General features: G+C 47.4%; 1 protein-coding gene across 1 annotated transcript in view; it reads right to left on the minus strand.

The window, feature by feature from the left end:
• The window catches only part of NPEPPS (aminopeptidase puromycin sensitive), a 1,690,513-nt gene that overhangs the window by 1,545,716 nt on the left and 132,506 nt on the right, over positions 1–12,291 (minus strand). The window contains exon 2 of the mRNA XM_069634659.1: positions 11,003–11,087. Within this exon, the coding sequence (XP_069490760.1) occupies positions 11,003–11,087 (85 nt within the window). The remainder of the gene's footprint in view (positions 1–11,002; positions 11,088–12,291) is intronic.

The following is a 12,291-nucleotide window of genomic DNA, read 5'->3' on the forward strand; positions in this document are numbered from 1 at the left end:
TCTTGTGTTGGTTACCACCAGGGAATCCGGAATGGAATGTCCCCTGATGTACAGCGGGTCTGAGGGTGAAGGAGTGAAAAGTTTTTCAATTCTAGGATTGACCCCTCTGATTAGTGCGGGTGTGGACAGCGAAGGGATGATTCTTCTCCTCACTGAAGCGAGGAGGGGAATTGTCTGACTGACCGGGGGTTTCTGCTTAATTACCCTTTCTACAAAGTCTAATTCAGGGGAGAGCTCCCCAGTGTCCAGTTCGAAGTGTGCTGCTGCTCTGCGCAACAGGGCATTAAATGTGGGTTGATCGTCAATGGGAGACATGTTTCTAACAGGTGAAATGTCAGGAGGATTTAGGTTCAGGACATCAGTGTCGGAATATATTGATGGTGATTGCCAGGGGTGAGAAGGTCCTTCTTCTGGATTTTCTCCGAAGCCTTCTCCTACCAAGTCTGGGCTGTCTTCCAGACCTTCCTCCTGGTTCTGTCCGTCTTCCTCGTCCATAAAATCATCCTCTTCCTCAAAATAATGTTCTTCCCCAGTGAGGTCATACACACTGTGGAAGTCTGAGGCTGTGTCCTGGTGGGGATTGACTAATCTTGGAATTTTGACCCTGGGGTCCTCCTGAGGCCCTTCTCTTATTCTCTTTGGAGTGGGAGGGTTTTGGGCATTCATAAACCTCTCCATTCTTTCCATGCAGAGATGGAGCCTTTCCATGGTTTCATGGGGTACCCCTGAGCAGTCTAGCGGGGGAAAATTGGTGTCTTGTAGCTGAAAACGGCTCGACCTCTCCCATAACGTCGAGGAAAGTGTCCCTTCGCCCTCTGAAAAGCCTTCAGGTGTGCTTGGAATCCCTTCGACTGAAGGAGATCGTCCGTGTGTTTTCGGCGTGTCTTTCGACCTTTGCGTAGCGCTCGACGTGTCTTTCGGCGTACGCTTGTGGGCGTCGGCTACCACGATCCTCGCCAAGCTCTCAGCGACTCGTTTGTCAGCGGAGAGCTGTGGTTTCGACGTTATGGGTGTCGATCGTCTACGGCGGCATGCGCTTTCTGCTGATGCGCTCCGGCCGATTGGGGGGCGGCGCCCTTATTTGCCGAAAGCCCAGTCGCTGGTCGCGGCTGCGGTTGCGAGAGGGGCTTCGAACCTGAACGGTCCGAGGAGGCCGCCGGTGAAACCTGCGTCTCCTTGGGCGCTGATGCTCTCTTTGCCTTTGGCAAAGAAGAGCCATGGGTTGTGTGCTTATGTGTGGTCTTGTGTGCGTCAGTGTCGCCGGGGTGTTCATCCCCATAAGCAGGGCGTGAGCCGAGCCCGTCGGGGCCGGAGACAGACGACGAAGCGCGTGTGCGCGCTCTCTAGGGGGGTTTACGACTTCCGTAGCGGAGGTCGTGGTATCACGTTCCTCGTCACTGTCGGAGGTAGCGACGGTGGGTGGAGCGTCGGCCTTCGACATCGCGTAGGCCGCCCACCTTTTGACCCTACGGTCTTTTAGAGTCTTCGGCTTAAGAAGCCGACAAGCCATGCAACCTTCCTCCTTGTGATAGAGGGGCAAGCAGCGGTTACACCGTGAATGCTTGTCCTTCCAAGTAAACTTGCCCTTGCAAAGCGGGCAAAACCTAAAGGGTGTCCTCTCCATAGCCGAGGCAATAAAACGTGATAACCACCCCAAGGGAAAGGAAGGGGAAAAGGAAAGGCATTCTCAGAAAAGAATTAGAGATGTCCCACGACCCCCACTCTCCCTACTGTTTTAGGCCTGCGAGGCCAGGCCACGTGTTCGGCAACGCCGAAGGATCTCCTCCGCTCGTCCCCTCCGTCGAAGATCTTGCTCGGCGGAGACAGCTTCACAACAGCGTCGAGGGGGGGATCGATATGTTCTATATTAATATAGGAAAACGACCAAAGGTCGAGGAGATGAAATCTGCAATGTCTCTCGAGGAGCTCCGCGTAAAGGCGGCCAGTAGCTGGGTGGAATAAAACAATCTGAGGGACCTCGACGCGTGAGGGATTGTGGGTACAACACACGTCACTATAGGGATAGTGTTACAGACACGCCTTGTCGACGTCCCCTTTTCGACTACGAAAAACAAAATGCAATACTCCGCAGTGACCACTGGATGTCGGACCTATGCACAGCATGTGATTCTAAGCAGATTAACAAACATCAGAAAACAGTTTTCACCAATGCTAGTTATCGATATTGCAACACAATGTACTCAGTTCATGTAACTGCATGGAATCGGAAGACAGCTGCTTTCAGTTATTAAAAAATATGCCACGTAATGGAAAGTACCACCTACCATTATGACATTACCCCATAACATTAGTGATAAGCTTATGACATACCTATATAAGCTAAAAAACAAGGAGGGGTCCTGGAGTCCCTCTGCCGGACATTAGTCCCGGTTACGAGAGACTTACCCAGAGTCTTTACCTCACTTTCTTTCACAGAGGAGAAATATCTAAAACATATCAGTCTTTGTCCTGCCCTAGGGCAGTCCAGCACCGAAATGCTAAGCAATTCTCCTCTGAACAAGAGTACCAACAGCAACCCCAGACACGTGTTTTGGTCTGGTTGGACCTCATTGGTAGGGTGGAGCTGTGCCTCTCTAAGAATAGAGAGCAAGGGGTTCACGTCTGGATTCCACATGTAACTTAGGGTGAGACCCAAAGTTACTTAAATATGCAAAAAAACAAGGGGGGTTTGAGGAGGTCAACTTGTGGAATGTGCTCTTAGGCCTTCCGGCGGGTCCTTGCCCGCTAATCTCTAACCTTCAACAATAGCCAGGATGATCCATCTGGATATGGTTTGTTTTATAACAGCTAGACCCAATTTGGGGCCAGTATAGACAATGAAATATTGGTCATTTTGGCGAAATCTCACCTTTTTAGATATGTAATAACTGAGAGCCCTTTTTGGGTCCAGTCTAGGTCATCTTTCCTCCTCCTTTCCCGGATGGGGAGGTGGATAGAAAGTTGGTAAAGTGATTTTATGCAACAAGTGGAAGTCAAAAACTACCTTGGGTAAGAAAGAAGGTTTCACCTTGAGAGTAAACTTATCTTTATGGAAAACTATCTGGAGGTTTACAGGAAAGAGCCTGCAACTCGCTTACCATGCGGGCTGAGGTTATTGCAATAAGCAAAACAGTTTTGAATGTTAAAAGTCTTAACAGGCATGAGTGTAAAGGCTCAAAAGAATGCATGTTAGAAATCTGATTGAGATGCCATACAGGGACAATGAATGGAACTGGAGGAAATACATTAGTAAGGCCTTAAGAATTGATCTTAAAATAGGAATCCTCCTCTGAAAAGCGCTTGAAAATAGACAGCGCTGCCAGTTAACCTTTAATTGTTGCAATCTGGAGCCCCAGATTTGCCAAATCCAACAAAAAGGAAAGCACCATAGGTGTGTCACATAGAAAGGGATCCACTTTCTTAACCCTGCACCAGCTGCTGTACTTGTTCCAATGACAGCGATACAAAGATTTTATTGCTGGCCTTCTGGCCGAAAGCAAAATCTCCATTACGTCATCCGGGAGGTCCCAATCCTTGAATCTCAGCCCTACAGAAACCATGCATGAGCCAAACCTTCCTCTCACGAGAGAAGATCCTCTGTTTGTGGAAGATGCATCAGAGGGCAGATGGAAATGCCCAGAAGGTCAGGGTACCACGTCCACCTGTCCCAATTTGGGGCAATCAGGATCATGGATTTCCCGAACTTTCTCAACCTCCTGATCACGCGAGAAATGACAGGGACTGGGGGGAAAACTTACAGGAGTGGAAAATCCCAGTCCACTATGAACACGTCCTCTAGAACTCCTCTTGGGAGGAAATTCCCTGGAGTAGTACAGTTTGCACTTCCGGTTGACACTGGTCGCGAACAGATCCACATGAGGGGTTCCAGAAAGGGTGAAAATCTCTTGAAGGACTTCCTGAGCTAGTTCCCACTTGTGGGAGTCTCTGCACTGCCTGCTCAGAGCATCTGCAGCTGTGTTCTCTTCTCCGGCTAGGTCAGTGGTCTTCAAACTCTTTTGGTCTTGCCCGCCCCCCCTGTCACGCTCACCTGATTCCCACGGAGGCGCAGGTCTGGCTTCGAGTGCTGATGCTTCTTCAATGGTGAAGGGCCCCTCTACTCTGGCTTTTCTGGCTCGCAGGAATATTCCCCCGTGCGTGAAAAGGGAGTATTACCTACTGACGGAATAATGCTCAAGCCTCCCACTCCCTTCCAACCCTCCACGATCCCCTTCCACGATTCCCCGTGAAGTCTCACCTTAGGGTCTGGAAGGATGAGTTCTCCATCCTGCTTCTGATGCAGGGGCGCGTTGAAACCCAGTCACTTCACTGGATTGAGGTTTGATGGGAGTTCAAAATAAGCTTGACTATTCAGGTGAGGCGCTGAAAGAGTTCTGTTGCAAGTTCAAAAGTTCAAGCTTAATATTAATGTTCATTGTCTTATTGCAGCAAGCGCTAACGCTAATGTCTTTTTCCCCTTAGGGGCCGAGGTTCGGAATGACGTAGATATGGCGCCGACCCGAAGTGAAACGTGCAGTTCCAGTAAATGACAGGTAAGTTCTGGATGAGCGTTCAGGTAATGTCTTTGCATTCGCTCATTCAATGTCTTTGTCTTTTTTCCCCATAGGGGCCGGGGTCCGGAATGCCAGGAAGCGGCAGGACCCGAAATGAAATGGGAATGACCCAACAGGTAAGTCTTAGAAGGAAACTGAGCTTTTCCTATTCCCTTCCTTCTCTCACCTTGTGTTCTTGTCTTTTTCTCTCTAGGCTCTGGGAAGTGGCTGCGGATCCAGATGATCGCTGTTGAAGATGGAGGTGCCCAGGAAAGGTGAGTGAAATGCAGCGCTGCAGCGATCGAAGCGAAATTCTTTTAAAAATGATGTCTTCCCTTTCAGGATCGTCGGTGTGATGTCTCCGTGATGCAGCTTTAGCAGGTAAGGTCTTCTTTCTCTCCAATTCTCTCTTATCTCCCTTTGCAGGTGACCCAGGATGCTGACAGGCGTGGCTGAAGTCCAGATGCAGGAGCTGACACGGTGAGCGTCCAGCTGCGAGGAGCAGAACAACGCGAAGCGTGAGTTGCTGATCGGGCGTGGTTTAAATAGCTTTGGAAGAAGTTCCAGGTATGTATCCTTCCACCGATCAGGTATGTATCCTTCCCCGACCACACCCAGGTGGAAAGTAGTCCCACAGGTAAAGTAGTTCCATTCAGTCCTCAAGAGGGCCTGGATGTAGCAGCATGGTCTGCATCAGGTAAGTGCACATTAAAACACTTGAACACATGTCTAGCTCAGGGGTCCAACATGAGCCAGGACTGTGTCCAAAGGGCCCCAGCTTGGGCCCGCTGGCATTTCCCTGGGGGGAATCATGACACCCCCCCCCTCTGAGCAAAATTTGGGCAGGCCGCCCCCCCCCCCCCCCCAAAAATGGCAATAGCGACCGAGTGAAGTGAGGGAGCCCAAACCAATCTATTCTGAATTTTTTTTTTAATAATGGGTTAAAATGTTGTATTGTATTGTAGAAAATACTTTAAAAAAATGGGTAAATAGCCAAACAGTTTGCAATTGGTGCTGAAGGGCCCAGGCATGACATGTTTTACTGGACATCTATGATAGATGTCCAGTAAAAAGATCCCATCCTTGTCCCCTGGGTTCCACAGCGCCTCAGGAGAGCTGAGTTTGGCAGGTGGGTAGGAGGATTGTGCAACAAAGACATTTAGGCATTTTTAAAATGCCCTTGTTGTACAACCCTCCTCCCACCCCCTCTATCCACCACTTGCCAAAATCAGCTCAATGGACACAGACACACAATCACTCATAACAAAAGCATACACGCATCCATAAACATCCATAAACATGTATAAATAAAATGAACATAAACGTACCTTTTGCATTGGCCTGCTCCAGGCTTCTCTGTCCTTATGTGCGAGGAGGCGCAGGAGCTCCCCCTCGCACATAGACATGCAGTGCCCCAGGCAGCATTTCCAATGAGCTATGCAATGCTGGTGAAGTAAAACGCCCCAGCCTTGCATGGCTCAGTGAGCATGTGCGGCTGGGGAACTGAACTGATCTGTCAAAGGGAGATAATGTTTCCCTTTGACAGTTCAGCCAGCCCAGGAGCACTCCCATCAGCTGGAAAAAACAGCTGAGGGAGCGCTCATCGTTTCACTGGGCTGGCTCCTTAACTCCTCCATAATGAGTGAGGGGGCCACTGAGTGGGTGCCCCCTCGCCATTATGGATGAGCCGCCAGGCTTGGACTGGCATATAGGGCAATCTCTGTACCTAAAATGCAAAATGCTAGTGTGGGCCAGTCAAAATGGGCCACCTTTTCGGCCTATGTGGCCCAGTTTGATGAGTTACTTCACTATGCAGTTAAGTCATTTTGACCATTGTTGCTGAATAAATATTCTATAAATATTACAATTTACTTACATTTTAACACAAAGCGCCCCCTTGGGTACTATTCAAACAGTCTGACTAAAGGAATGAATATCCATTTACAACTGTGGGCTACTTTTTCATTGGTGCCCGAGACAGTTTCATATTTCAGCCCGACAATGTGAGCCGCCCCTGCCCATTTCAAAAATGTCATGCTGGGCTCACGGCCCCCCAGGGATGCGGCTGTGGCCCCCCTGTGGGGCTCGCGCCACAGTTTGAATACCGCTGGGCTAGGTGAACTGCTGATAGAAAGATTCCTCTTTGAATTGCCCAGAGCAGCATTGGCTCTCTGCACAGTGGTAGTGACCCTACACCACCTCTCTTGTTGAGATAGTACATGGCCACTGTGTTGTCCGTCATTATCCGGACATTATTTCCCCGTACAGAGGGCAGAAAGGACATCAGCGTAATTCTGATTGCCCTCAACTCCTAAAGGTTGATGGAGACCAACGACCGCTGATTGTCAGATCATTGGTGTGGGCGCCCCACCCCGTGAGTAAGGCGTCCGTCACTACCGTTATCTCCGGCCATGGCTGCCAAAAAGATTCTCCCTCAAGAATGTTGTCCTTGCAAACCCACCACAGAAGGTCCTGAGAGACTGCCAGGAACATTCAGGTAGTCCGACATTCTGCCTGAAAACTGGGACCACTGAATCCTGAGAGCCAATTGAAGAGATATTCTCAGGCGAGCCTCTGGCACCAGGAAAATGCAGGATGCCATTTGACCGAGCAACCTAAAATAAATAAAATAATTGAAGGCCAGAACATACTGGGCACTGTGGATTTTGGTAACCATCTGTCGAATGTGTTGTGCTCTCACCTCGGAAGGCGAGGTTTCCCCTGAGGAAGCATCCAGGATTGCTCCAATAAATTGGAATCTTTCAGATGGTATCATGTGGGACTTCTTGCAATTGAGGGAGAAACCCAGTCTGTGGCGAGAGCAGCAGGTTATGCCGAGATGTTCCCATGCTTGTTCGAGTGAACGAGCACTGATCAGCAATATCGTCTAGGTAGGAGTAGACGTGAATGCTCTCTCTCATGAGACTCGCTGCCACCCTTGTCATTAACTTCATGAAAAGCCTTGGGAGGGATGTCAGCCCAAATGGCAGAACTCAAAACGGATAATGAGAACCGCCAACCTCAGGTACCTTCTGTGCTTGGGATGGATAGGCACATGAAAATAAGCATCCTGAAGGTCCAATGATACCATACAGTCTTGGAGTTGGAGAGCTTAAAGGATTTGGGAAAGCGTAACCATCTTAAACGTGTCCTTCCTGAGGAACTTCAGTTTCTTAAGTTCAAGATGGGTCTCAATCCTCCGCCCTTTTTGGGATTTTAAATGTATGGGGAGTACCAACCCTTCTTCCTTTCCGCTACAGGTACATGTTCTATTGCACTTTTCTTTTGAGGCAGCTGAAACTGCGGCTGATGGTAAAACTACTGTTGCTTGGGTTGGCTTAGCACCTTTCCCTCAGCCACCACGAGGAAATCTTCTGACCTCTTTCACCCGCTCGTCCTTGTCCTCTTCCAATTGAGGAACAGAATCGAAAGGACTTAACCCTCTAGGAAGATGAGCCAGAGTAGGGGTGTTGAGGCTGTCCAATGGCAGCGGAAAGGGATTTAGTCGCCGCCTTTGAGGTCTGTAGCTTTTCCAAACTCATCTGCCTTGCTGCCAAACCGCCTCGAGTCATCAAAAGGGCATCTTGAGTAGTCTAGCTTGCACATCTGGTGCAAACTCTGACACCCTCAGCCAGGCAAACCTGCGTAACACTGTGCTAGCTGCCATGGATCTGCTGATGCTGTCTGCGGTATCCAGACCGGACTGGAGACATTCACCAATTGCCTCCGTACCATCCTTGATGATTGACAGGAAGCCGCCTCTTTCCTCTCCTTCTGGGATGTGGTCAGCCGCCATAGCTACCCAGTCCCAAAGGGTAAACATAAACCTGGTCAATGTACAAGTTACATTAGCTGATTTTAATGCCATAACCTTACACATTAATCTCCTATATGAGGAGTCGGCATATTCAGTAGGATCTGGCTTGCCAAATTCTAACTCGAGTTATCTAACCCACTGGCTGACTGAATGATAAGTCCTTTAATCTAAACTCATCGGAGATCAGTTCATCTGGCACATTAGGGGAGACAAATTGTAGCCCAAATGGTGGTCTGTTATCATCTGAAGGCTGTTCATTATCTTCATAGATGGCTGATAGACTTAAAAAAAATCTTTTAGGCAAAGGCTTAAAAACCTTTTCCTGGACTACCACTGGCTTCGTCAATTTCGAAGTAATCGTCAATGACTTCGAAGTCTGGATCGCCTTTGTCGGCCTGACTTCGATACTGGTGGTAGAAAGGGGCTGGGACCCATCTGAATACTCCTCTCGACGAGAGGAGTAGCTTATTGGCCTATTTGCTGCAGAAACAATATTTGCGAGACTCACATAGCTCCGGTAGTTGAAAGGGAAACTTCGACGCACCTACAGTCGTCGTGGTTTTCGGCTCCACCAAAACCTTTGGGTCTGATGCGCGCTTAGGCGGCGCCTGAGGTTTTTTTTTTTTAAAAAGCGACCCCCTTATGGCTGGAATGCCCGGACGCACACCGCTTCGGCAGTAGCGGGGAGGGCGGCTGATCATGATGATCGGTAGGTGCCATTGAAACTCGATGGGCCGGTTGCCGTCTGCTGCTTCCTCGACGTATCCGTCGAGGGAGACCGTGAAGTTGAATAATTAGCTTTCGATGGTGTGGGTGTGCCCCTGTTGCCAGGGTCTGAGCAATCTCCCCATAGCAATGCCGGCCGCATGCTTGTCGGATCCAGGGATGGGCCCCTGGGAATTGGACGGTTCCACAGAAAGGTCTCATGCCTCTACATCGGAGCCATGGCTGTAGCTAGAATCCTCGCCGTCGCCGACAGCACCTACGGGGGAAATCACACTTGGCCTGCATCGTGTAGGCCACCCACCGTTTCGTCCGCCTATCCTTAGCGTCTTAGGATGAAAAGTTTGCAAGACTTGCAGGATTGCTAGTCATGAACACGAGGAAGACACTTGTTGCAAAATTTAAACAGAGACCTCTCCATAGTAGAGGTAAAGGGTGACAGCCAGACCAGAAAGGGGAAGAGGGGAAAAGGAAATGCACTCTCAGAGAATCAAACCCCAGGGCCCCACTCTCCCTACTGTATAGGCCTGGCCTGAGGGCCGAGGCCACGCAGTCGGCAGCATGGACAGATGGACGAGCCGCCGAAAGCTGTAGACTTCTTCGGCAAAGGGGTCCACGAAGCAGCTGTCGAGATGTGAAGTCGAAGGTCGTGAGACAAAGAAATTATGAAATAGCAAAACTCTTTCAAGCTCCGCATATGGCGACCAACTAGTTCGGCGGAAAAAAACAATCTCAGGGACCTCAATGTGTGAGGGATTTTGGGTACACTACAGGTCACACTAGGGATAGTGTTACAGGCACGGCCATGTCGACGTCCCCTTTCGATCCTCAAAAGAAGGATGCAATAGTGCGCGATTACCATTAGATGTCAGACTATGTGATTGGTTATTTATAACGCGCTTAATATCCAGAGGTTGCTAAGCGCGGACCCGGGGATCGAACCTGTGTTGCTCTGCATCGTCTTGCTTCCAAGGCAAGCACGCCGCCCCTGAGCTATCCTCCCGAGACACATGCACAGCATATGGTTCTAAGCAGATTAACAAGCATCAGAAGCAATTTGACCAATCTTTCAATATTCAGACACATTAGTTGCAGACTGGAGGTTAAAAACTAAAATGACCAAACATTCTGGAAGCAAGTCCAGCCAACATCTGTCAAAGGTTTTAAGTTGCAGAATTGTTTTCTGCAATGACAGAAAATCCTCAAAAGAATTTTTGAAAGTGTTCTTGTTTCAGTATGGCAGCAGGGAATTTTACAAAGCTCAGTCTGTACAAAATATCCTCACTGAAGAAAAGTTAGTGTTCAGTAACTGTACTTTAAGAACAATATTTCAATAACAAAATCATACATTGTAGTAAATTGAAGAACATTGAGAACAATGGTTCTCAAAGCACGGTCAAGTATGAGTTTATAAATTGTGGAACTGTATGCTGTACATGAGATGCAAAATTCCAGACGGTTATGGTTCATATTTTTCCAACTGGCAGCAGTTGAGATGTAAGACAGCTTTCTATTAAATACAAAATGAAGTTGCATTGTAACACATGATGGCAAAACCAAGGCAAGACAACTGAACGCCAGCTTGTACAGAAACACCACAAATGCTGCAACCAAATCTGTATGAGCACGTTTTTACAATATCAGGCACTCTGAAATTGAGCTATAAAACAGAAGGTTGTTAGTACATGGCTTAAAATTATTATGAGGGTTTTTGTTAAATATTAGGAAAAAGTCTTTGCATGCACAAGAGTCCTTCATGGGCAGATTACTGAACGTGTATAAAACAATGAGCACCAAACGAAATTAGGCTTTTATTAACATTTGGAACGTGTGAACCCATCCACCTTTTAGCCACAATAAATAAAATTTACAAGCAAAGTGCACCAGTTTAATGAAATGAGCATCTGCTTACCTTCATTATCTTCCGGGACATATGAAGCAGTAATGATATCAATGTCTGCACAGTTCATTACAATCTGACTCGTCGGCTGAGTGACCTGAAAAAACAAGTTTCTACATTCAATGATATGCAGGTCGCAAAATTTGCACTGGCCACTAGCAACTGGCACGTGACAAAAATCACACTTAGCAAGCAAGAAATGGTGTGCATGTGGAGAACAGGCATTCACAAAGTAGGGCTAGTGATTAATGCATTACCAGTAGCTAACAACTTGACATTTTGATTTGGTAAACCATCTGCAGACCCCATGGGATTGATAAAGGGCCAGTACCTCCAATAAATAATAAAACTGCTTTATTACACCATGTTACCGCGCCCACTTAATTGCTTAAATCATCAGAACTACAAACCGCATGTGCATATTAATCAAGTGAAACAAATGAAATGAGCATTGTCAAACTAATAGGCCTGGCTTTCTGTTTATAGTGAAGAGCATGTATGTTGAGCACAAATATGTACTTTGTTTCTGTACATCTAAGATTATGCATGTCCTTTATTTTCAAAGAGCAATACTTTGGATGTGGTTCTTTGTGTAACAGCCAAAATAAGTATGCAGTTTGTTAAACTGTACCAAGACGTCATAGGATGCTGATGCTAAGCAGTTTAAAAATAGTCCCATCACCTACAGAGCAAGAGAAAATACAGCACTTGAAACTACAGTGTTGCAGCAGGTAGGATGATGGAAATCGTGCATGGCCCCAGTGGTCCTTACCGGCAGAATGCGTGCCTTTAGCTGCATTTCAAAACAGTATAGGCCAGTTGCTAACGTTTTATTTTTTATTTTATAAAATCAAACTGCACACCGAAGCTGCCAGAGAAGTAGATGTAAACCAGCACGCTAAACAATGTAATGTTTTTTGGTTGTGATATAGCCAATGAACAGACACAATAGAAGGGCAGCAAACAGCTGCCGTCTAGGTCTTCAGTTCTACTTATACCGATTCAATAGAGTGCTTGCAAGAAAACATTTATGTCATGACAAGGTAGGAGAAAGCTTTTGTAAGAAAACCAAGAACTATGTTTTAATGGCCTCTAAAATGCAGAAGAAATCATGACAACCAGACAACTGAAATGAAACATTTTAAAGGAAAGGGAACCAAATGAAAAGGCTCCAACACTTTCCAAAGATATGAAAATAATAAAACCAAGGCGAAAGAACAGATTCTGAAGGAATGTTAAAAAGAAAAGTTTGAAGACACAGTGGTCGTTCAGCTGAATAGGCGATGAGTGAATTGATCTCC

Source organism: Ambystoma mexicanum, chromosome 13, assembly GCF_040938575.1.
Source record: "Ambystoma mexicanum isolate Mex_15411 chromosome 13, UKY_AmexF1_1, whole genome shotgun sequence".
Taxonomy (NCBI): Eukaryota; Metazoa; Chordata; class Amphibia; order Caudata; family Ambystomatidae; genus Ambystoma; species Ambystoma mexicanum.